The sequence below is a fragment of the Eptatretus burgeri genome, chromosome 4 (genome assembly GCF_056783735.1).
Source record: "Eptatretus burgeri isolate ZD-2024b chromosome 4, Ebu_testis_v1, whole genome shotgun sequence".
Classification (NCBI taxonomy): Eukaryota; Metazoa; Chordata; class Myxini; order Myxiniformes; family Myxinidae; genus Eptatretus; species Eptatretus burgeri.
In genome coordinates, this window is record NC_140964.1 from 114,062,767 (window position 1) to 114,088,105 (window position 25,339).

General features: G+C 48.2%; 1 protein-coding gene across 3 annotated transcripts in view; it reads right to left on the reverse strand.

Annotated features, from left to right (window-relative positions):
• Positions 1 to 25,339, reverse strand: part of LOC147028922 (poly(rC)-binding protein 3-like) — a 63,878-nt gene that overhangs the window by 15,366 nt on the left and 23,173 nt on the right. For all 3 annotated transcript variants that reach the window (XM_085879801.1, XM_085879803.1, XM_085879802.1), the window contains exons 8-10: positions 12,046 to 12,123; positions 7,532 to 7,573; positions 7,330 to 7,408 (exon numbers count right to left, since the gene is read on the reverse strand). In XM_085879801.1, the coding sequence (XP_085735927.1) occupies positions 7,330 to 7,408; positions 7,532 to 7,573; positions 12,046 to 12,123 (199 nt within the window). The remainder of the gene's footprint in view (positions 1 to 7,329; positions 7,409 to 7,531; positions 7,574 to 12,045; positions 12,124 to 25,339) is intronic.

Genomic DNA, 25,339 nt, shown 5'->3' on the forward strand with positions numbered 1-25,339 from the left:
ATTTGGAAGTAAAGCAACTGGAGGAGAAGGTAAAAACAGAACACTTGGAGTATGATGAGATGAGAGAGAAATGTGATGAAATGGACGAAATGAGGAGAAAAGCATGGTTGGTGTATGAGAGGGTGAGCAGGGCAAGGGATGAGATGTGCAAGGAAAGGGATGAACAGAGAGAGGAAGAATGGAAAAAAAGTTGATGAGATACTGGAGCACAAAGCCAAAGAGAGGGAATGACAAGACGAGCTGGAGACGTTGGGAGAAGAAAGAACGACAGCAGAAAATGAAACGTTAAGGAACCACACTGAGCAGATTGAACAATTAGAAGCCAAAGCAAAGTCGGAGTGTGCGGAGATGAGAAAGGAATTGGACAAGAAAGCTTCTGAGTTACAAAACGAGCTGAGGATGTTGAAAGAGGAAAGAACGAGAATGGAGAATGAAACGGTAAGGAACCACACTGTACAGATCGAACAGCTGGAAGCGAAGGCCAGATTAAAGAATGAGATGCAAGAAAGAGTAATGATGGAAGAACGAATGAGACAGAAGAAGGAAATCGACCAATGGAAGGAAACCACGAGATTGCAGAATGAGGAACAAGAAAGAGTACTGAAAGAACAAAGATTGAGACAGAAGGAAGTCAGCCAACTGAAGGAAATAACGAGATTGCAGAATGAGATGCAAGAAAGAGTAATGAAGGAAGAACGAATGAAGCAGGAAGGAGAAACCAGGAGATTGAAGGACAACGAGATTGGAGAGGGAAGAACAAGAGGAACAATCGGATAGAAAACAAAAGGAACATGAATTTGAGGTTAACCAATTGAAGGAAACTATGAGGTTGGAGAATGAGAGACAGGGGGTGAAAGAAATTAAAAAAGAAAGACAAGGACAATTAAAAAAGAAAGCAAGGTTGAGGAATGCAGAGATAATGGAACAGCAACGACTGAAACAGGAAAAATAAAGGAACCAATTGAAGGAAACTATGAGGTTGGAGAATGAGGGACGGGGTGAAAGAGATTAAAAAAAGAAAGACAAGAACAATGAAAAAAGAAAGCAAGGGGGAAGTACGAAGAGATAATGGAAGAACAGTGAATGAAACACAAAATGGAGATGAACCAAATGAAGAAAACCACGAAACTGGAGAAGGAAAGACAGGAGAGGAAACAAGGAAGAGTAGTGAGAGAACAGCAAATGAAACACAGGAAGGAAATGAGCCAATTGAAACGATGAGACTGGAAAATGAAGAGCAGGAGAGACTGTGGGATAGGAAACAAAAACAAAATGAGGTTGAAATTAATGAACTCAAGGAGAGAGTAAAATTGAAGTCCAGAGAGATGGAAAAACTCCAGAAAGAAACAGAAACTAATAAATGTGCAGACACACGGGAGATAGAGAGTGAATTGGACGGGGTTAGTGACAAACACACACATTGAGGGAGTGGAGGACCATGAGGGGGAGCTGGCGGACTGTTTAGGGACCCGGTGCGAGCAGCTGGATGGCCTCCTTCGGGAACAGAGGGAGACACTATTCTCCCTTGAAGCTGATTACCACCAGGTGGGTCCGGTCGAGCTTCGCGGAGTTGAGGGGGCGAGTGATGTGAACGGGTGCACACGAAGCTTGGGGGGGGGGTATAGAGACCCCGGAACCCCTTGTGGTAGCGCGAGTCCCCGGTGCGTGTGGTGAGAGGTGCGAGTGCGACCGCATGTATGGGTGAAGCCCCGCGTGTGCCAAAACCCCCGTGTGTGAGTGGTGTGTTTGCGAGTGTGCCGGAGTGCGTGCTTCCCAGCACGCTGTGTGTAAAGGGGGCACCGCAAGTGGAAGAGGCCGTGTGTGCGAGTGAAACTGCCAGTATGAATGGAGCCGCGTGTGTGCAGGAAATGGCACGCGTGTGTGAACAGCCATGTGAGAGTGAGGCACGGTGTGCAAGTGAAACACCGCGGGCGAGTGCTATGGTTTGTGTGAGGGAAACGGCACAAGTGAGTGAGCGGCCGAGTGTAAGGAGAGGAACAGCGGTGTGTGAGGTCGCTGTGTGCAAGGGAGATGTCGGTCGGCATGCGTGAGCATGCAATCGCATCTCCAAGAGTGAGTGTAACGGTGAGGTGTGTGAGTCTCGTGACACGCGGGAGTTTGAGCGCGCGTGTCGAATGGCGACGACGACTGCGACAGAGGGACAGGGGCCGGGTAGCGGCCGTAGATGTTTTGGGGACCGCGGCGGGTTTGCCCAGCAGCGAGCACGAGGTCCGTGCTGTGCAACGCACGAGGCCACCACGTGCGCGCTTGCGGGAGTGAAACCCGGTCCAGAAACGCCAGCGGTGGATGTTGCCGATCCCGAGGACGGACAAAGTTTAGGCAGGATTTCGAATTTTGAACGGAGCGGGTTCTCCACGCGAGCTTGTGTTCAGCTCCAATGGGCAGAGCACATGTTCGCGTGGGGAACCCCTCGAAACGCGAGGCTTGGTTTTTTTTTTATATGCGCCGGGTGACGTCATGGCTGCGTGTATGGTTGGAATCCGGCAAGAGGGTGAATCCCTGCCGGATGGTACCGTCCAAGAGGGACGAGGGACGCGAACAGCTGCCATGACGTCACGCCAAAGGTGCGTGGCTGAATTGCCGCGCAGGTTGTGAGTTGCCGCGCTGGTGCTGCACGATAAAAAAAAAAAAGAAAAAGCAAGCCTCGCTTTCGGGTGAACAGGATTCCCGGGCATAGGATATCACTAGCTAGGGGGAAGGGTTAGCTTAGCTCGACCAGCTTCATGGGGCAGGGGTAAGTCCTCATGGGGCCCGTGGAATGGATTAGGTAGAGGGATTTTAGTCAGATTTAGGATGTGTAGTCGGGACGCAGCTAAGCTACGTAGTGTTAAAAGGAACGTGCTGTAGTGTAAGGGACGACGTGGGAGCACGAGTTAGTTAGGGGATGTTGTGAGCAGGATGGCTGAGTTCAGCGATGGAATGTGTGAGAAAAGGAGTGAAACTGTTCATGTTGAGTGAGTGAGGCCAGCGGGTCTGAGTGAATGGAGTGATTGTGGAATGCATGGTGCGGAGTGATTGGGGGGAGGAGTGACTCCCGCCCAAGGGACCCCGGGGTCAGTGTAGAGCGAGTTAGCTGGGGTAGTCAAATTAACAAAAATGGAAGTCGTTTTGCTGTTGGTGGGAGTGGAGGCTCGAAACCCGTTTGGAGGGGTGCAGGAGCCCTGTTGACGGGCTGGGAGCGTGGCTGCGAAAGGTGAGTATCGCTGAGTGGGTACCCCAGGCACCGGGCGAGTCGGCCACGGTAGGCCAAGGGCCCATGGGGGGCCGGGATAGCGTAGTGGGCACGGGTGCGCCCGCATGATGCGGGGGCCCGGGGCGCTGTTAGCTGCATGGGCAGTGTTGTGGGCACGGGTGACCCTCGGAAAAGGGCCCGGGAAGCCACCCTGCCACGTGAGCGTTTCAGGGGAGTCGCCATGGAGAGCACTCCCCGGTGTTTAGGGAGCTGGTTGGCTCGGAGGCAGTGTCGTGCCCGGGGTGCCATCGTTAGAGCATCGGCAGAGGGAAGTGCCTGTCAAGGGAGCCACGCGTCCCAGCCATGAGACCGTGTGAGGGCACGGAAGGAAAATTGGGGGGGGGCGAGGCCCGAAATTGTAAGGACACCAACACAGGCGACGGGAATCCTGGTTGAATTCCATGAATGTCGCACTCAGGGATCCGAGGTAAAACCAACTAGGGGAGAACTACACATGATGGCACACGAGAATTTGACGACTCGGGACGAGTCTGTAAAAAGGGGAGGGGGTAGTGTTACGGTTGTGGAAATTCGCATTACACCATAAAGGGCCCTCAGGTGAGATATCTCTGTAAGTACATGTGTAGTTAGCCCAAACCCGTTGTAGAGAGAGAATTTATGTGATCCATCCGGGCTGCGACGCTTTGAGTGAGCCATTTTTCTGTTCTCTCTTTTATTTCAAACAAACAGCATCTCAACAACTACGCCATCCCCACCACACTACAACGACACCACCTCCACCACATCATCGCTTCTACAACCATTCGCAAACACCACCACCTTCACAACTTCATCCCACATCATCGCTTCTACGGCCATTCCAAACACCAGTCAACACCGAACGTTGTGTTCCCGGAGCCGTTCAGCAGTGGAGGCCGAACGCGTCGATCCGAGGATCAGGAATGCTTCACGCCCACTTCTCCTCCGTCCAATGGGCAAACAAGAGGCGGCTTGGCCCCGCCTCCAGGTGCGCGTAGGTGAATTCCGTCTCTGTCCGTCTATGCAAATTTTAGGATCAGGGGAGGTTCACGCCCATTTTTGTCCGACCAATGGCTGACCGGGGGAGGGGGGGGCGGTATGGCCCCGCCTCCAATCGCGTTCTAATCCGGGAATTTGCATATCGGCGCCTCCTGAGAGCGATAAAGGTACGAGCGCAAGGCGACTCGCGGGCACGAGTTAAGCGTGGAGCATTGAGCGTGGAGCCTAGAGCTGGAAGAAGTGGAGTGCACGCGGTGGAGCTGCAGGCGACGGGTCGGGGCAAGGGAGCTCGGGTCCGAGGCAAGGAGGACGGCGGTCAGCGACGAGGTTGCGGTGTGGGGGATCACTCATCTCGTTGCGGGACCCAAGGCAGCCAGCCACTCCCTTCCCCCAGGGCATCAACAATTTCCCCTTCCCCCGCGCTGAGATAGTGCAAAAGGGGGCCCCGTTCCTCCCCCACCCCAAACGTGGTGCCAACGAGCACGCCAGGGGCACTGAGTCGGGGCACAGCGGCGCGGACATTTTGCGGCTTGCCCGCCATTGCGTCACGAGGACGTGGGTAAGACCTCCCCGGTCTCGCGGACCTGGCCGCTCCTCTCGGTCCCACGCACATTTGGCCTACGGGCCTGTCTGCCTCCTTGTCTGTGAGGGTGGCTTCCTTCTTTTGCTTTTGTGTAAATATGTGTTGGCACCGTCTGTGAAGTAAAACTGTGTAAGTGTTGCCGTGTGTATGTGTTAGGTCAGTGTCAACTGTTCTTCTTGCCTTTGCTTTTTGTGTATTCTGTATGGCTGTATATACGTGCTTTCTGTGTGTCGCGTGCATAAAATGCTTGTTTGTTGAACTGTGCCCGTTTCACTTCGTCTTTTCTCTATTTGAATCTCCACCTTGCATCACGTAAGGGGTTCGTAGTGGGTTCAACATCCCGGTAATTCATCTGAACTGTCCGGGTCAACGATAACACCGCTCGGTTATCCCGATAGTACGGAACGGGCCGCCCAAGCGGCTCGTGTCCGAAGTCGACCTGCGGCGAGGTACGATCGCCCGGTTAACCATCCACGTGGGTACTTAGGTAGGTCGAGTTTGGCGAACAACGCTACGTGGGTGGCCGATTGGCACGATTGTGGTGAGGTCGAAAGGCACACCCGTGACTAGCTCCCGGCGTAGTTCCGAGAGGGTCACGACAGAATTGTCTGTCCGGTGGGCGACGTGCCGCGATTCGAGTTACATGGCCGATCGCACGCCGGCGGGCGCGAATTCGCAACAATATAATCCCCACGCTGGCCCCAAGCACATCTGGCCTTCGTGAAAGACAAGCTAATGCTTAAGCAGTACAGCAGCAGGTATGCAATAAGTCTATGAAGACCAATGAAAATTTGGTCCATTGGACCAACGGGTCCACCGGTAAAATAAAAATAAGCTCATTTCCCTCCAGTAATGGTTGCGGGGGTGGGGGGGGAGGGGGAAGAGTTGGGGATGAGGGTTGGAGAAATCTTGTTTTCCATAATTAAAAAGGACAGGTCTGTCTGGTTTGTTAGATCCTCCATGACAAATCTGTCATCATAAATATCAATGTGTTACAGCATTTACATTTAATTGCAAGTTGTATTCTGGTCGGCACTATCAAAATTGGAGTCAAAGCTTCAATTCCAACAGCCACAGGATCATGGTGGTCATCATTGTGGTGTGTGGTTGTCCTCCATAACGCCATAACCAAGAAACCTATCAGCTTGAAATTTGCATGCATGCTGAGGGAACTCCAAGGAAGTGCATGAATGAAAATTGGTTGTTTGGATTCATTAAAATACCCCTTCTGAAGACGATTGAAGGCTTTATTTAACTGTATCCTTCATCAAGGCCTTATTCTTGGTCAGCCCTCTGTCAGTTGGCTGCTGGGATCTTAAATCACGATTTTGTTCAGCTGATTCAAACATGCTTTACTTTGGAAACACGATCTCCTATCACGGACTAAGTACATAATCAAAATATTATAACCGCTTTGAAAAATCAGGTCCGATGGACTAAATAAGTGTAGAAATGTGGAGTTAAACCTGAAAATTTTAACAAATCAGCAATTTTTATAACTAAGTGTATTTATTTAAGCAAAAGCATGAAACTCAACTTTTTTTTTACTGTTCAGACAATTATATTTAGTGAAGAAAAGATTATGGAATGTGCACAAAGTGGAACGTGATTTGGCGCAACACTGTGCTCTGCCACAAATTTCTGCAAGTATTCGACCCGACTTTTACAATCCATGATGTTAGTCGACAGGGGTCTTTTTCTTTATTTTATATTTCTTTTTCCCCCAGTAATGCTGTGCTTTGTATTCTTTTTCCTGTTTTGTGTGATCTGCTTTCTTGACAAAACATTAATGTAAATTCACGAATAGTTTCTGCAATGAATTAATAGTCAACAGTGGCTGAAAACAAAGAAGTACGGAGACAGTACACACAGAGGTCGGATGTGGAGGGGTTTGTGCGTGCCTGAATGTGAGCTTTTGCCAGTTTGATGGCATGTTTGCATTTTTAAATGGCCCCGCCCAGTTTTATGGAAAACACGAGTTATTGTGCTATTTTGTGTTTTCGTCGATCTTGTCATATCGGGTTTCCTTGAGGCCTTCCGTCTTTCCCATCTGGGTGCATGATCGATTATATCTCCTAATGTCTGTTCCCCACTGCTTTGTCCTTCCCTCTCCCACCCCTCTTGTTGCGCGTTCTGTGTGTTAGCTCTCATATGAGCCTCGACAATGTATCCAATTTTTTTTTAATTTAAAGATCACGTTGGAATAGTCGAAATATTGGCATGCTTGCTGCAAGCCGTCTCGCCTGCATTCAAAACCCGGCCAAGCTATAAAATGAAATCCCAGTGTTTCACAGGCAGGGTGCTTCATCAATGTGTGCCGCTCTCGGATGCATGTTAAACTGGACGTCACATCTGCTAGAATCCCCCTCCTCTTTCCCTCCCCCCCTGCCCCCATCCCCCCTCCCTAAATATATCAAATACATTTCCATCCCATCAGTAGTTTTAGATGGGACGAGCCACATTAAAAGTATTCAAATGAAAAAACAAAACAAAAAAAAAACCGTAAATAACTCACCGGTATTGAAGCCAGAGGCTGCCTGGTTCATGGGTGTATACGGTGTGTGTTGCATCGCAAGCTGGTGAAGTTTCGTCAGCTGAAATGGCACACAGAAAATATTTAATTCAGCTCCCAAACTTGTATTGACATTCTTTGCAAAGGAAAAGTGCTATACAAGAAATGGAATTAATTTTACATTTGTGCAAGAACACAAACTTACATCTGGATTTGGTATGGCGTAATTTCCCTGGATCGTGTAAGCCTGAAAAAAAAAAAAAAAAAATTGCAGTCATAACACCCCCCACCCCCAAACTGCCACACTCCCTCTGCTTTCACGAACATCAACAAAATCATTTCACATAAAAACGACATAATTTGATCTATACGCTTCCGCCCACATTATTACATCACGAGCAAATACAACCGTCGCTTCGCTGACGGGGATATTAAAGGTGGGGGGGGGGAGAGAAACAGACATAGAGAATGGGAGGGAAGGAGGGGCAGCAAGAAGGGAAGAGTGGGGAAGGGGGGGGGAAGAGGGGAGATGGTGAGAGCAACACCTCATCAAAATGTTACGATACTCTGTGGGAGGGATGAGTGCGAGGAAATGGGTGAGACACAGAGAGAGAGGGACAGAGGTGTGGGAGTAGAGTGCTGCATTTCATTAGGCAGGGGGAGCAATAAGGGGACAGAGAACAAGAAAGAGTGAGTGAGGAGGGGGGGCCCGGGAGAAAGAAGAGAGAAAGGTGAGGGGAGGAGGGTGGGGTTTGCAAAGAGAATGATACTTATACTTAATGACCGGAACACACACACACACACACACACACACACACACACACACACACACACACACACACACACACACACACACACACACACACACACACACACACACACACACACACACACACACACACAACCTGGGGCAGGAGCATTTAAAACACACGGCATCTACCTGGAAAGGTCTGCCTGCATGCATACATGCTCGTACATGCAGCGACCTTTGCACCCCACTGAATCTGATAGTCCCCTCAGTAGAGGGGGAGGGGGAGAGAGAGATGGAGGAAAAGGAAGAGAGGGACGGGAGAGGAAAGGGGGGGCGGACGGGAGAGGAAGGGGGCTGTATATATATATATATATATATATATATATATATATATATATATATATATATATATATATATATATATATATATATATATATATATATATATATATATATATATATATATATATAGATTGTTGCGGTTCTAGGAACCGCAGGCCTCCAAGGCAATCCCAGCTTAGCCGGGGCTCCAACATGTAGTGGTCCCGAGAGAATTATTCCATTAATATGTTGAGAAAGTCCCTTCCCTTTTGTCTCGTGGGACAGCGGGATGTGTTTTCAGTCTTGAGCGGAACCGAGTCTTTGCAAGAGTCAGTTTTGAAAATAACTAATCACAGCTGTAGGTCGTCCCAAACAGTGATGCAAACTTCAGTGCATGTCAACTCAGAATGGGAAAACCTCAGCACGTACATACAGTTTGTAGAACTCGAGCAAAGGAAGGTTGTTGTACCTAGCTTTGAGCCCATCATTGCTTTGCAGCTCAATGATTTCGTGTTGTAGGCTGTCAGGCACATCAGCTGGTTCCACATTAAACGGCGTGACAAATATGTTCAGTTCCCTTTGTTTACTTTTCATGTCCTGGAACCTCTCCAAATGCCTGGAGGAGTTTTACACACTCAGCAGCATATTCAGATGTCACAGCAGGCTTTTGTTCTTGCAGAGTGGGAAAGTGGACAGTGTTTCCCCTTTCCAGTTGCACTTGCCACAGCTTTAGTTTAGCTTCAAATGATTTCACATTTGATTGCAGAACTGAGAAGCTGGTTGGGACCTTGGAACTTGATGTTCAGCTCTGACAGATACTTGGTAATGTCCACCATGAAGCCCAAATCACACAGCCACTTGCTATCACTGAGTTCCATGACAGGTTTTCCCTTCATCTCCATGAACTGTTTCACTTCTTCTCTGCGAGTGAAACAGTGCGAGCATATTTCCACGACTCAGCCAACGCACATCACAGTGGTAAACCAGATCTCCGTACTCTGACTCAAGTTCACTCAGCAGCTCCTTGAACTGGCGGCTGTTCAGCCCTCTGCTTTTGATGACGTTTATGGTGGAAACGACAGTTGTCATCACATTTTTGAGCTTCAGGGACTGTGCACACAGATTTTCTTGGCGTATGATACAGTGGCATACAACTAACTCACTTGGATCGAGACTTGACGACTCATTTCTTTTTTGACCAATGCAGTCAATCCCTTTTGCACGCCAACCATGGCTGGGGCTCCATCTGTGGCCAAGCCACTTCAATTGTCAAACTGCAGTTCGAATTTGTTCATAGCCAAAACAACTTGCCCAAACAAATCCTCACCTTTGGTGGTGCCATACATGGCTTGCAAAGACAGCAACTCCTCGCTCGTATCAAACTCAGCTGCAATCCCCCGCACAAAAATTGCAAATTGGGCGGTGTTTGTTTGTCCGTTGTCTCATCGCAGGCCAGAGAGAAAAACTGGAAATCTCTTGCGGTGTCCTTCAGTGTTTTCTCAATATCTTGTGCCATTTCAGTAATCCGATCTGAGACAGTTCGAGACAAACTGACACTTTGGAACAACTTCACTTTGTCCGGTGCGAGCAGCTCCGCAGCGGCAACAAGGCACTCCTTCACAAATTCTCCTTCTGAATGCGGCATCAGATTCTTAGCGATCAGCTCACTCACCACAAAACTAGCATGCGTCGTGTTGTCTCGGTTAGATTGTGGTCTTATGAAGACTGCTTGTTGAGCACCAAAACTCTGCCGAAGAGCGTTAACTTTATCCAAGCGCATTTGTCCTTTCAACTCGTCCAGTTTAGCACGTTTCGAGTTATGACGCTCGAGGTTGGACTTTTTCATCACCGAGAGTGCTTCCCGACAAACTAGGTATACTGGCTTGCCTTTTACTTCCACAAAGAAATAATTGTTTGCCCATTTCTCTTGGAAAGTGCGACATTCCGCATCTACCTTTCTTTTCTTGTAAGTTGCCATGTTTGCATATACTGAGTAAAATGATAACATGAGATTACGCGATCACACATTATGTTACGCACGTGCTGCATTCACTGACCCTGAACGTGAAACAGACAGATGACAGCTGTCAGCTTAATTTATTTTTTTGGGAAAAAATAATCCGTCTGGAGTTTTTTTTGTGTTGTATTTCTGAGGTTGCTTTTGTTTATTTTTAGCGAACGAAGTGAGCTTCATACTTAATGCGTGCACATGAGAGAATAGGAAACAACAACAACAACAACAACAACACAATACCCCTGACAATTTGGAATCCGTGTCGTTCGTTGGCTATGACCCTTTTGCTTCCGGTTGTTTTTAAACACTGTGCGGTGTATAAACACGATTGGGTTTTATTTCTATCTTGTGAATATTACCTAACGCGTGCACATGAGAGAATAGGAAACAACAACACAATACCATGGCAATTTGGAATCCGTGTGGTTGGCTATGACCCTTTTGCTTCCGTTTTTTTTTTTTGCTTGTGGTTTTTTTTTTTTTTTTGTTTGCGGTTTTTGTCATGGGGAATGATGCATGCCGGGAGATAAAGGCATCGTCGGAGACATGAAAGACCCAAATAATATCAGACATGGTGTGTATTTCCTCCACTGATTTTAATGCATCTCCCGCATCATCAAAAAATAATTTTTAATTGTGATTTACGTTATTTGATCGCTGATCCCGAATCCAGGCCGAAGTAACCGTAAATTGCGTATACAGTTGTGAACAAGTTATAGGTAAAGTCAGAAGCGAATGCAAGAAGAATACTACATTCGCTTCGAGTATTTATTTATTTTTTTTAGATGAGATCCTGTTCTCGGCGGTGTAGTTGTCGTTGTGAAGGTAATGTTGAGGATTTTTTTTTTTTTGCAGATGAGATCCTGTTCTAAGCGGTGTAGTTGTTGTGAAGGTAAGGCTAAGGTAATATTTATTTTTTCACAGCAAAAAGACTTTTATTTGATATATTTAAGAAGCGAATGTAAGAAGAATTCTACGTTCGCTTCTCGGCTTTGCCTATTCCATATTATGAATTACCTTGCGAGCCGGATCAAACGGTCTCACGAGCCGTATTCGGCCCGGAGGCTGGAGGTTCCCCACCCCTGACCTCAAGGGACCTCTGACCTTTTGACCACCATAATCTAATCAGTTTGTCTTTGCATCATTATTACATACTTGTACAAAGTTTTACTTAGATTCCTTCAGCCATTCTCAAGTGATCGTGGAAATGAAAACCTATCATGAACGGACAAAAACCCAAAAACATAATGCCTCTGGTGACCGACAATGAAGGCATTTAAAAAAAAACAACAACAAAAAACAACCTCACAGCTCAAGGCAGTGTTGTTCCAGGGAGAAAAAAATATATATACATATATATATATATATATACATATATATACATATATATACATATATATATATATATATACATATATATACATATATATACATATATATATATATATATATATATACATACATGCAGTATATATAAAAATATATACATAATCAAAAACCACCATAATCCCCATAAATCATCATCCCTGATGTTGGATTGAAAATGCATGGAGAATTCAACACAAAAGGCCTCTTTGGACCAGCTCATCACGTTTATATGGCAGCAAAGAGTGAGACAAGAAAACATGCTCACCTGGCCACCAGCAAAAATGACAGGGGCAGAAGGAGTTGTTTTGGGACGGTATGGAATTGTTGCACCTTTCGGAGGAGACTGCAGAAGAAGAAGAAGAAGAATAAGATGTAGAAGAAGAAGGAGAAGAAGAAAAAAAAAGTAATCTTTTTATATCCAGAGAAAGGTCACAAAAACAAGCACAGGATACTGGCCTCAAAATATGCTCTTAAAATGACATTTTAAGAGTATGCAAGTTATAGATTCACAAGTCCCTTTAAAAACACTCATTTATCCATCCATCCATAAGGGACCATCCTCTGTGCAGAGCGTTGGTGCTGCCTAAGCAGTCTCCTGGGCTTTGGGCACAATCCTGGACGAGTCGCCACTCCGACACGGGATACCAGCAATCTGGTACTCGTTTTGCTGACCTCGGAAGGATGACAGGCAGAATCGATTTAAAAGCACTCAAATGCCAAACAAACTCTGCATTTAAAGGTGATGTGACAGTAATTTTGTTCTTCAAACTACATACAGATTTTGAAACCATCAGTGATAACACAGCAATTAATGTTTAAATGTCCTATTGCTGCAATGTCTTTCTTTCCATATGCACAAGAGATGTGCATGATGCAAATTAACTTCTTGAAGATGGCGAATGCTGCTGAGAGAATATAATCCCTCGGTGAGAGTTTGAGCATTTCTTGCCTCGATATGGTGTCCTTTGAAGTTTAGAGCATTGACCAATGACTGGTACCAGCAGCACAATTTAAATCCACTGGGAGGTGATCATTCTTGTGTGAATCCAAAGCAAGCTGTATATGAATTTCAACCACAGTATAAATTTCCTGAATTTAACATTTGGAAATCAATGAAAAAAATAAAATAAAATAACACTTAAAATGACCAATGCACTGCAGCTCGAGGGATAATCTTTGTGGACAAAACCCTTGTGGATATTGGAAATGTGGAGAACATTAACAGCTTCTGGCAAATGTGGGCTTCAAACATCCTTCAATCCTGCCCCTCAATTTACTGAATTCTTGCCCTTCCTCACTCAACCACAATCACTCCAAGTTACACATTCCTGTAAATGCTATGCAATGGGGGTGATAATACGTGTGTTAAAGTAGGGATTCGTAAATACAAACTCCTACAAACGGAAGATTCAGGAACTGTTTTAATGCTGGTGCCCAAGATTATCTTTTACTAGCTGAAACCCCGTCACAGACGGATTCCGTTCATTCAACCACCCTCACCAGTTCACACACACACTCGAGGGACATGGACTGGACAGGGTGTGCTTGCCCCCGCCTACTCATCCCCCGCCCCTGCCCCATTCAATTTGCTTACCCCCGCCCAAAAATGTAATTACCCCAGCCCCGCCTCTTCACTCCCTGCACCCCGTCTTTTGATTCCCCCGCCCCACTTGCCCCCGGGCCCCCACCCCCGTCCACCCCCTCACACTCAACTCCACCTCATTCAACCCAGCCCCCGCCCCATTTCCCCCGTCTCCCGCTTTCAATTTGCTTACCTCCGCCCAAAAATTTGCTTACCTTGCCCCCCCGCCTCTTCACTCCTCACCCCCATCTCAATGAAAAGTGTTTATTCCGCTTCAGCGTTGAAAGTTGACTATTGCCACTATGCGCGATGCACTCTTACAGGTACGAAGTTTCTTTCAGTCCAGGTCACAGTACCGAGAAAAACGTGACGTGACCGCTAGGAGGAGCACACAATTGGTCCTTCAGTATTAATATATTGATAGATAGAAGATACAGCAGACGCCACTTTATAAATCCACGGTTATAAAATCCAGCCGCTGATTGTGACCAAAATGAGTTTGAACGGAATTTTACAAAGAGAAATCCGCCGTTTAATAAATCCACCTGCTTGGTACGTGCGCGGTCTCAACCGAAGCTTGATGTAGTATGCGCTGCCGCAGAGTGAAAAAAACAAACAAACAGCAACTGGTGACGGACTTCGAATACCGCCGCCGAACCAGAGCCGATGCCAACAGCAGCAGAGATGCGGATGGCACTCACCAAATTGGACAGGGGACTGCAGCTCTCAGGTTTTGCCCTTCCCGATTTCCGCCACATGACTGATTCAATAAAGGAACATTTGCGCAAAACCTTCCCTCCCAAGCAAGCGACCTTGGAGAGATTCTTTTGAACAATCCCCTTGTCACCGTTTGATAAATCAATGTTTTTGTAGCATAAAGCAGTGTTTAACGACATTCGCTTTTTGTCTTATCATTCCAGTTGGTGGCTGAAAATAGGTTCGCCACTTAATAAATCCAAACGGCGTGGTCCCATGGTGGATTTATAAAGCGGTGTCGACTGTACAAGGTTTCTTGTTACATTTTTTGTGTCAAATTCACATTCTGAGGTAGTCACCATGTGCAGAAGAGGATTTTACATTGCAGACACTATTTTCGATGAGTGGAATTGGTAATTACACCCCTCAGCAGTAATTTTCTGACGACGGACGTAATGGCGTCAGCGAATAACCGATGATGTCATGACGTGCTGACGCCTCTCAGCGGTGACGTCACACGTCGCCATGTAAACGAATGTAAAACGAAAAGTGTTTATTCTGCTTCAGAGTTGAAGTTTGACAATTGCCACGATGTGCGATGCACTCTTACAGGTGCCATGTTTCTTTCAGTCCAGGTCACAGTACCGAGAAAAAGGTGATGCGACCGCTAGGAGCACAAAATTGGTCCTTCAGTATTAGTATATCGATCGTTTTGAATATATATTTTTAAAAAACAAAAACGAACTGACATAGAAGCATGCTGTTTACATCAGCCCAACACAAGAGTTTTTCTTTATCTGTCAGGGACGGAGGAAATAATAATTCTTTGAGTTGGGCTTCAAGATGGTGCAAATGCAAGCTTGTATGTCTATTAGTTTTTCTTTTTCCAATTTACATTAAAAATACGAAAGATAATTTAAGAACACCCTGCACTTTGGCTTGCACATGTGCACATGTACACCAAACAGCATCACACAGCCTTGAAAAAAAAATATATATTTTTATATATAAATATATAAATGTAAACAAACGACAACAAATCAAAAAATTTTGAAAACAATTCTAAGCTGGTGCAAATAAATATTTTTAATACGTAATGAATACCTGACTTAAAACAAAACTGCAACATCCAATTTCAAGCTTTTCCACCAATTATGGCAAAAATCTTCAAAAACCCAGGCTTTCTACAGGGTGGCCATAAAGTCTGGAAACATAATATTATGTCATTCTGTTAGTTTGAAGATGTCCTTGACGAAAGACGAACGTGTTGAGTTGATACTACAGAATGGACGCGAGAGCTTGTCATATCTTCTGGGGTATGCTGAGGGCGCAGGTTTATTCAGTGAAAAATCAGACACGAATCATCTGAGGAAATGCATCACGGATGAATGTGCAGGGATTCATGGAAATGCTGAAATTAATGCACTGCGTTCATTGCAATTTTGCACAGCACAATTAACTGTGCATTTCTCATGAGGGACAACACATTGAACATGTCATGGATTGTAACAATGTCAATAAACCATTTATAATGTATATCCACCTATGTTTCCAAACGTTTTGGCCACCCTGTGTGCAACATATATATATATATATATATATATATATATATATATATATATATATATATATATATATATATATATATATATATATATATATATATATATATATATATATATATATATATTGCTACGAATTTGGAATTCATTTGCACACAACATACAGGTTTCCTAAGTCGGCTATGTCGATAAGTGCATGTTCCCCAGATAGCTCACCTTCCATTGTTTAAATGTTTTGAAATCGATTAGATGCGCTGCGGATCGATTTAATAGTTAGGGAGCGAACAATGGAGACGTCCCTCCCCCACTTCTGAGAACAGGTAGAAGAACCCTGCGGTGACGTCAACAACTCCCTCCCACCCGTGGTTGAGCGGGGGGTGGATCACGAGGGCACGAGTCATGCCTGGTGCGGGGGAGGGGGTGCAAAGGATAAAGAGGAGATCCTTCGTTCGTGTGGGAGTCCCGTTCTGAGTCCCGTGTGCAGAGTTCGTGTGCTGGGTCTCGTGGGGTTAGTCAGCTTTTTTGCTTCGGAGAGAGCAATCGTTCAGCAGGCCATCGGGTCCTGCTTGGCTTGAGGCCTTCGGAAGCTTTTTGCTTCGGCTGGCTCAGTGAGCTTCGGCTGCTGCTCTGTTTTGGAAGGAACTTGAGCCGGTTGCTCGGCTCGAGCTGCGAATGGAGGCTTCTTCCTCTTCTTCTTGGTTCGTGGAGCTTTTTGTTCTCCATTTTGTTTCCCGGCTTGGTGCGACGCATCGGCCTCTTCTTGGAGTTGGATCCTCGGGGAAGCGACGCATCGACAGGAAGGATCGGCGCCTCGTCTCACCGGCACATGTTGAGAAGCGCGGGAGGATTCGCGGGAGCTCAGGAAGGAACGCGGATCACGGCGATTTGGATCCAGCTCGCTCTTGCTGGAGCCCGGGACCAGACAAGTTGAAGACCACACGAGGTGGAGAGGTTCGAGTTAGGCTGAGTTTCAGCTCACCTGTCCTCAGAGCTGGAGCTCGTGATTAAAGGCCTCAGCCACCATTTCGTGTGTGTGCGTGTGCGTGTGCGTGTGCGCGTGCGCGTGTGCGTGTGCGTGTGTGTTTGTGTGTGCGCGCGCGCGCGCGTCCGTGGGCCCGTCTAAGAAGTAGGAACTGCTGTTAAGTTTAAATGACTGAACATAATAAGTAGACGGTTGTAGTTCTTTTGTTGCTTGTATAATTGCGTACGCGTTTTGCCTTATTTAATTGCATACGTGTTTCATTATAATAAATGTCCTTGTGTGAATGTAAACCTGCTCGTTGCGTCCATTCCCTCATTGACTGAACATTTTGTGTGTTGGGAGTTAGAAAACCGTTGGCTTGCCGTAATAGGGGGACATTTGGACCGACGGTTCTTGGCGATTACGCCGCTCGGAATCGCGCACGGACAAGCTCACCTCGGCGGTTTGTTCCGTACGAGTTCCATCGAGGGTGGAATACCCCGGTAGTTGGATCACGTGGGTATTTAGGTAAACTGAAGATTGGCAATCGACCCTACCCCACGTGATCTGCCGATTGGTGTATTTCGGTTCTTGTACAAGGACCCGTCGCTCGGAGTTATCCGGGCGGCAATCGATATTCCGGGCGATCGGTCGGGCCGACTCGACTTGCGACTCCGTTCAGAGCGGTCGGTTGGCGGCCGACCCCCCAGCCCGTAACAATTGGTTGTCAGGAGTGAGATTCGGCCCCCTCCGCCTCCGTAGCAAAATTCACGGAGTCGTATCAGGGGTATACGGAGCAACCCCCCCCCCCCCGTGTCCCCAAATTACGAGCCTTATAAATTTTATTCCCAGCACGTAAAATGTTCAGCCAAGGCGAGCAGGGGCAGGAGGGATTAGGAATGGATTTGGAAATGTTAGAATCTATGGCTCAGGACGAAATGACCATGCAGGACACTCCCATTATGCAGGTTGACTATTCCCCGCAAATAAATGCAGAGTCCGCAATGGGCGCAGCGGCAGTAGCCGCGGTGTATGACACCCCCACCTCCCCTCCTCCGTCAAAATCCTTCCTCAGTCCCCGTCAGATCCGTGCCTGGTAATGGCGAACCGACTGCCACGTGGTTATTTGACGTAAGAGACATGTTCGAGGCGTTGATGGGAAAAATGGAGACAAATATACAAAGCAAAATGGATGGCATGAAGGAAGAGATGAAAGAAATGCGGGGTGAAATGCAGAGCATGGGGCTGGATATCCAGGCTGGGCAAGGGGCACTAAAGAAAGAATTGGAGGAAGCAAAAGGCAAAATGGCGAAGGAGATCGGCATGATACGAGGGGAGGTGAACGAGTTGAAAGGGAGTGTAAAAGGTGTGTAGTCTGCGATGGAGGTGGGTAAGAAGGATGTGACAGGCGGTAGACAAGTTAGGACAAGGGATGAAAAAGGTGAAGGAAGGACAAGACCAACTAAGGCAGGAAACAAAGAAGGAATTGGAGGCCGTAAAAAAAAAAAAATTAAAAAAAATTTTTAAAAAAAAGTGCAAAACGAGACACAAAGAGATGACTGAAATAGTTAAAGAGATGGGACGGAAGGCCGAGATAGACGCAGGAAATGGGAGTGCGACTGGACAGACATATAAAAGACAGAAGAAGTTAAATTGGTAAAAGGTGGATTGGTACAGACTCGGAGGTCGAGAAGGTTAAGGACCACTTGGAAAAAGCAAAAGATGTGCAAGCACAAATGGAGGGGAAGGTCGAGGATATGAAGGTAGAGTTGGTGGACTGTGTTGAGACCCGGTGTAAGAGGCAGGATGGCCTCCTGATGGAACAGTGGGAGAGAATACGCTCCCTCGAGGCAGATCGTAACCAGGTGGGGCCGGTGTCATTGAACGAGGTAAGGGGGCTGCACAACACGGGGGTGTGCATGACGAGTTTGGGGAGGGCAGAGGCCACGGGGTCTCTTGGCCTAATACGGGCCCCCAGTATGACTGTTCCTGCGAGTATGCAGAATGCGAGTCTGATGGCATGGGGGAGTAAGCAGGACGGTGCGGAGTGTGCACCGACGCAGACGGGGGTAGTAAACTCCCCGGGCGAATGGCTCAGGCTCTGTGGGGGTAGGGCACCATTGGAATCTGGGGGGTCCGTCCTTCCATGTGTCCCTCAGGGACTGGGAGGTGGGGTTCGGATCCCGAAAGGCCAGAAGGTGCCACTGCCTCCGTATGATGGGACGACGGACCTGAGGGCGCATTTGGCCCAGTTTCACTGCGCGGCCAGAGGCAACGGCTGGGACCAGGTGCAGGGCATGGCACAGCTGACGGCGGCACTGCGCGGTGCGGCATCCGAGGTCTTGACCACGATAGCCTTGGAAGGGGCAACACTGGCAGACCTCTATTCGGCCCTAAATTACCGGTTTGGTATGGAACAGCAGAGCGAGCTTGTTAAGGCTCAGCTCAGTGGGCGCAAACGACACCCCCATGAGATGATGGGCGAATTGGTGCACGATATAAGCCGTGCGGTGGGGATCGCACACGCGAATATGGCGCCGGAGTACCGGGAGGAGCTCGCCCTGGACCATTTTGTCCGGGCACTTGCGGGCACCGATGCTGGGTCAATACTGACCACATGGCACCCAGAGAACCTCCAGAAGGTGGCTGACACTGCATCCCGTTGGGAGGAATCAAGGTCGCTGGCTGGAGGGGCTGGGCGACATGCGGTGGAAATCCGGCAGGTGGGCCCCGTGGACGACGGTGCGCTGGGAGCCGGGGCGACCCTGGGTGACCAGGCGCAGTTGGAAAAGATGGTCCAGGGCCTGATCGACCGTCGGCTCGAGAGATCGAGGGAGAAGCGGTCAGGCCCAGGAAGGGCAGGGGATGAGCCATCAGGGGATACCCCAATTCGGAACGAGAGGGGGTATAATTCAGAGTACCCGAGGCACACACCTTACCAGGTAAAGTGTTTTAACTGTGGCAAGGAGGGCCACCTGCAGTGGCGTTGTAACGCCCCGCGCAGGGAAGAGCAACGGCCTCCCGGATCACCAACTCCGCCCCGGGCCGATCGGAGTAGCCGGAGCAGCCGCTCCCGCAGAGGCGCAAGGCTCGCAGAGCCTTGCTGCGAGTCCAGGAGCCCCAGGCAGTGGGTGGAAGAGAGCCCCCTGCTGGGGGGCACAGGAAGTACTCGTTCGGAGGATGGGTTCGAGTTAGTGAGACCGGCTTCATGGGGACATGGGTTGGTTGTCCCTCATGGAGCCTGTGGAATGGATTAGTTAGAGGGATTTTAGTTCAGATTTAGGAAATGGGAATTTTTTGGATTTTTGGAGACATGGACAGACATGGAAATGTGTCGAGGGGACGTAGCTTAGCTGCGTAGAGTAAAAGGAATGTGCATTTATTTAAGGGATGACGAGGGAGCACGAGTTTGTCAGGGGATTTAGTTGGAACGATGGCAGTGTGGAGTGTTGGTGTGAGTTGCGAAATGAGTGTAGCACAGTGGGCCCAAGTGTGCGAGTGGAGCGAATGTGGTATGCATAGTGCGAATGACTGGTTGGGGGGAGTGATTCCCACCCAAGTGACCCCGGAGTCAGTTTAATGTTAGCTTGTGGGTTATTCAAATTTACTAACAAGAGGTCGTTTTGTTGTTGTGTCGAGAGAAGGCACGAAACCTGTTCGGAGGGGTGCAAGAGTTCATGGACCGGCTGGGAGCGTGGTTGGAGAAAGTTGAGTACAGTGGGACCCGCTTAATAGAATCACTTTGGGCCGGACAAATTTGATTCTAATATCCGAGTTCACCAGAGTTGTGGAGTATCAAGCGGATCAAATGTCGAGTACACATATGAAGACAAATACTCAGCATTTAGTTTGATTTATATGACACACTTGCTCAAAACAATGTAACTTACTACTGAAAATAAAACAATTACACGTACAGTACATATGTACTTTTCAAAGCAAAACATAGGTTTGTCGATGAGCCTACTCTGAAATGAAAAAATTGTCGATTGTTGCCTGCTTTAACGAGTCTGTGGCAATGGCGGTGACCTCCTTGTCAAGTTTGAGCAGGAAGGCCATGTCACTGAACCCATGTGATAGCAAACCAAGCCTGATCGTCTTAGCTGCAGACATCATTTCCTTGATGGTCGGGACAGAGATCTCCTCTTCCTCCACTTTAGTGTCGGCGTCATAGTCTGCGTCAGAAGCAATTCCCATTTCGCGTTGGACTGCCGAAACGATGGCTTCGTCTGTGACATCATCGTCTGTGGTTTGGAGAGTGGCGTCCATGTTGACGAAGTCCTGCCATTGGTCGGGATCCATTTGAAGAGGGTTGGCTAACTCGTCGTCGTCATTGCTCTCGACCCTTTCGCCTTCGCTTGCCGCTCCGATGAAAATTCCTCCTTTGCGCCAGCAGTTCACTATGCCGGTAGTCTTTACATCATTCCATGCTGCGTCCGTAAACAGCATAGCGTCGAGGATAGTTATCTTTTTCGCCAAGTCACTCGCTGTCATTGCTCCATCCTCGTTGTCAATCTCAGTGAGCACTTTTCGTAGCATGGCACGGCGGTAATGAGCTTTGAATGAACGGATAATTCCCTGATCTAACGGTTGAAGAACAGAGGTTGTGTTCGGCAGGAGAAATGCCACAGTAATGTTCGACAGTTGAAGTGATTGGGGATGTGCCGGACAGTTGTCGATGAGAAGCAACGCTTTCTGGTCATGACGCCGAAGCTCGTGATTCCACTCATCGAGCCATTCAGTGAAGAGGAAACCTGTCATCCATGCGGAGGAATTGGCTCTGTAGCGAACTGGAATTGTTTTGAGGCCTTTGAAACACCGTGGATTCTTGCTTTTACCAATACCGAAAGGAGGACGCTTAGCACCAGTCATCGAGCAGCAAAAAAGCACCGTGATTCTTTCCTTTGGCTTTTTCCCACCGCAGTGCTGATCTCCCTTGAAGAGGAACGTTCCGTCTGGTAAGGCCCGAAAATACAACCCAGTTTCGTCAGCATTCCAGATCTCATTAGCCGTGAAGCCTTCTACGAGATCCGGAAACACGTGGTCCAGCCATTGTTGTTTCCCTACTACGTCAGCCGCCGCTGCCTCTCCGTGAAGTTTCTTGTGGACGATTCCATGTCTTTTCTTGAACCGGTCAATCCAGCCGTTTGTCGCACTGAACTTCTTGTTGTTGAACTTTTCTGCGAACTGAGCCGCTTTCTCCCGCATCAGAGGTTCAGAAAGCGGTGCTTCCATTTCTCGAGAAGTTTGAATCCACTTGACCATTGCTGATTCGACATCGGGTGCGTTGCCGCTTCGCTTGCGTTTGAGAAGAAGACGAATCCACTTGACCTTTCAGAATGGCCTCTCAATCTTTCAGAATCTTGCATAGGATCGGCTGGTTAATTTCCAACTTGTCTGCAGCTTCTCGTTGGCTCATTCTGGGCAAAGCGTCATAGTCCCTCAGGATTTGTGCTTTATCAATGTTTGAACGATCCGTCCGCTTTCGTTTTCTGTCCATCGTGGAAATGACGACATGCCTAGTGCTTAGACTGCAGCTGTCAGCCGTCTGCCTATCTGTACAATGACTACCGAAATCACTGTAGTGGCATAGCGTTATTTTTAGCGTGACGTCAGCCGCCTGGTGGCAAATGTTGGAACTGTGCGGCCAGTAGGCGCTGAACTGTCGAAGTGGATGGCCAGTAGGTGATTCTATTAAGTGGGTTTTTGATTCTAATAAACGGGAAAAATTGTGTACATTTAGATACAATGGAATCGGTCTCAACGATTTTGATTCTATAATACGGGTGATTCTATTAACCGTGATTCTATTAAGCGGGTCCCACTGTATTTGTTTAATGGGCACCCCAAGCACCGGACTAATCGGCCAGAGTAGGCCAAGGGCCCAAGAGGGGCCGGGATAGTGTAGTGGGCATGGGCGACCCTCGGAAAGGGACCTGGGGCATCAACACGCCACGTGGGCATCGGACGTGGGCAATGCCAGAGAGGGCAACCCCTGCGTTGTAGGGAGCAGCTAGGCTCGGAGGCAACCTGCGGGCGCCATGGTTAGAGTTCGGCAGAGGGGGAGTTCCTGTCAGTTGAGCCACGCTGCCCAGCCCGGAAATTGTGCGAGGGCACGTATGAAAATTTGAGGGCAAGGCCAAAATTTATAATGGATAACAACACAGGCAACGGGAATCATGGTTTTTAGAACCGATAGTTTTAAAGTGTGAGGCGTTGTTGGAAAGCCCCGGGGTCGTTTCAGGTTAATGAATGTTAGGGTAGATAGGAGATGTACCCCTTCGCACCATCCATCCCTTCACTCGTTGAAGGCCACTGGACTCACCTTGGTAGATCGCTGAACTCTGAGGCCATTCTGAGGCTTCGTTGGGCCTCGAGACAGGACGCTAGTCTCTCCCTATTCCCCTCCAGAGAGGGAACGTAGGGGTTGGGAGTAGGCGAGGTGGACATGATAGGCTAGCCGGACAAAGACAATAAAGGGGGTTAAGGAGACAATTATAAAAGGGAAATAAAAATAAAGAGGGGTTAAATTTTGTTGTTTTTGTGGCAAATTAAGGGAGCGGGTATGGACAGAGACAGGCAAAGGCGATAGAGCGGGGGTGGGGGGGGGAGACAGTAGGCTTGGTCTGAGCCCACCTTCAAAGCGGCCGGCACCACCGCACTCCCTCCAAACCTGATGGAACCACACCAGAGGCTGGCCAGCTTCACCTGTTGGCCTGTTGTGCTGCAGCCGCCTATTCTGCATGGACTTGCCTTGCCATGCCTCGTTTGCCTGCCTCTGCCATGACCCCATGCCTGCTGCTCTTGTTTGCGTTTGCCCGTGTCCATCCATCACCATGTGCGCCAGGAACATCCAGTTTTGCAAGGACTGCCTTGCAGGCAGCCCGTGCATCAATCATGTCCATTTGTTTTGTGACCATCTCCATCCATTCCCCTGCACCAAAGACTTTGCAACAACTTTTGCCTTTCCCCTTTCACAGATTACAAGTCCTGGGCCATGGTTTAGTGTAAATTTATAAGTTAAGGTTAAGTTGAGTGAAAATTGTAAATACGTGAACCCCCGCCTGCACGTGTGTTTTAGCGCCGGCAATTTTAGTTAAGTTGTCCGAATGAGTCTGAGAGTTTGTTAGTTAGTTACGCAGCGCATTCGGTAATTTATTTTTGGGACACGTTTAAAGAAATGTCACACTCAGGGATCCGAAGGTAGAACGTACAGGGGGAAAACTTACACATGCCGGTCACACGAAAATTTGACGACTCGGGACGAGTCTGCAAAAAGGGGAGGGGGTAGGGCTACGAATTTGGAATTCAATTGCACACAACATACAGGTTCCCTTAATCAGCTATGTCGATAAGTGCATGTTCCCCAGATAGCTCACCTTCCATTGTTTAAATGTTTTGAAATCGATTAGATGCGCTGCGGATCGATTTAATAGTTAGGGAGCGAACAATGAGACATCCCTCCCCCTCTTCTGCGAAGAGGAAGAAGAACCCTGCAGTGACGTCAACAACTCCCTCCCACCTGTGGTTGAGCGGGGGGTGGATCACGAGGGCATGAGTCACGCTGGGTGCGGGGGAGGGGGTGCAAAGGATAAAGAGGAGATCCTTTCTTTGTTGGTGTGGGAGTCCCGTGTGCAGAGTTCGTGTGCCGAGTCCCGTGGGAGTCCTGTGGCAGAGTTCGTGAAGAGTCCCGTTCTGAGTCCCGTGTGCAGAGTTCGTGTGCTGGGTCCCGTGGGGTTAGCAAGCTTTATTTGCTTCGGAGAGAGCAATCGTTCAGCAGGCCATCGGATCCTGCTTGGCTTGCTTGGCTTGAGGCCTTCGGTAGCTTTTTGCTTCGGCTGGCTCAGTGAGCTTCGGCTGCTGCTTTGTTTTGGAAGGAACTTGAGCCGGTTGTTCGGCTCCAGCTGCGAGTGGAGGCTTCTTCCTCTTCTTCTTTGTTCGTGGAGCTTTTTGTTCTCCACTTTGTTTCCCGGATTGGTGCGACGCATCGGCCTCTTCTTGGAGTTGGATCCTCGGGGAAGCGACGCATCGACAGGAAGGCTCGGCGCCTCGTCTCACCGGCACGTGTTGAGAAGCACGGGAGGATTCGGGGGAGCTCGGAAAGGAACACAGCTCACGGCGATTTGGATTAAAGTCCTCAGAGCTGGAGCACGTGATTAAAGGCCTGAGCCACCATTTCTTGTGTGTGTGTACGTGTGTCCGTGGGCCCGTCTAATAAGTAGGAACTGCTGCTAAGTGTAAATGACTGCACATAAGTCGACGGTTGTTGTTCTTTTGTTGCTTGTATAATTGCATACGTGTTTTTCCTTATTTAATTGCATACGTGTTTCTTATAATAAATGTCCTTGTGTGAATGTAAACCTGCTCGTTGCGTCCATTCCCTCATTGACTGAACATTTTGTGTGTTGGGAGTTAGAAAGCCGTTGGTTTGCCGTAATAGGGGGACATTTGGACCGACGGTTCTCGGTGATTACGCCGCTCGGAATCGCGCACGGACAAGCTCACCTCGGTGGTTTGTTCCGTACGAGTTCTGTCGAGGGTGGAATACCCCGGTCGTTGGATCACGTGGGTATTTAGGTAAATTGAAGATTGGCAATCGACCCTACCCCACGTGATCTGCCAATTGGCGTATTTCGGTTCTTGTACAAGGACCCGTCGCTCGGAGTTATCCGGGCGGCGATCTATATTCCGGGCGATCGGTCGGGCCGACTCGAGGCTCCGTTCAGAGCGGTCGGTTGGCGGCCGACCCCCCGGCCCG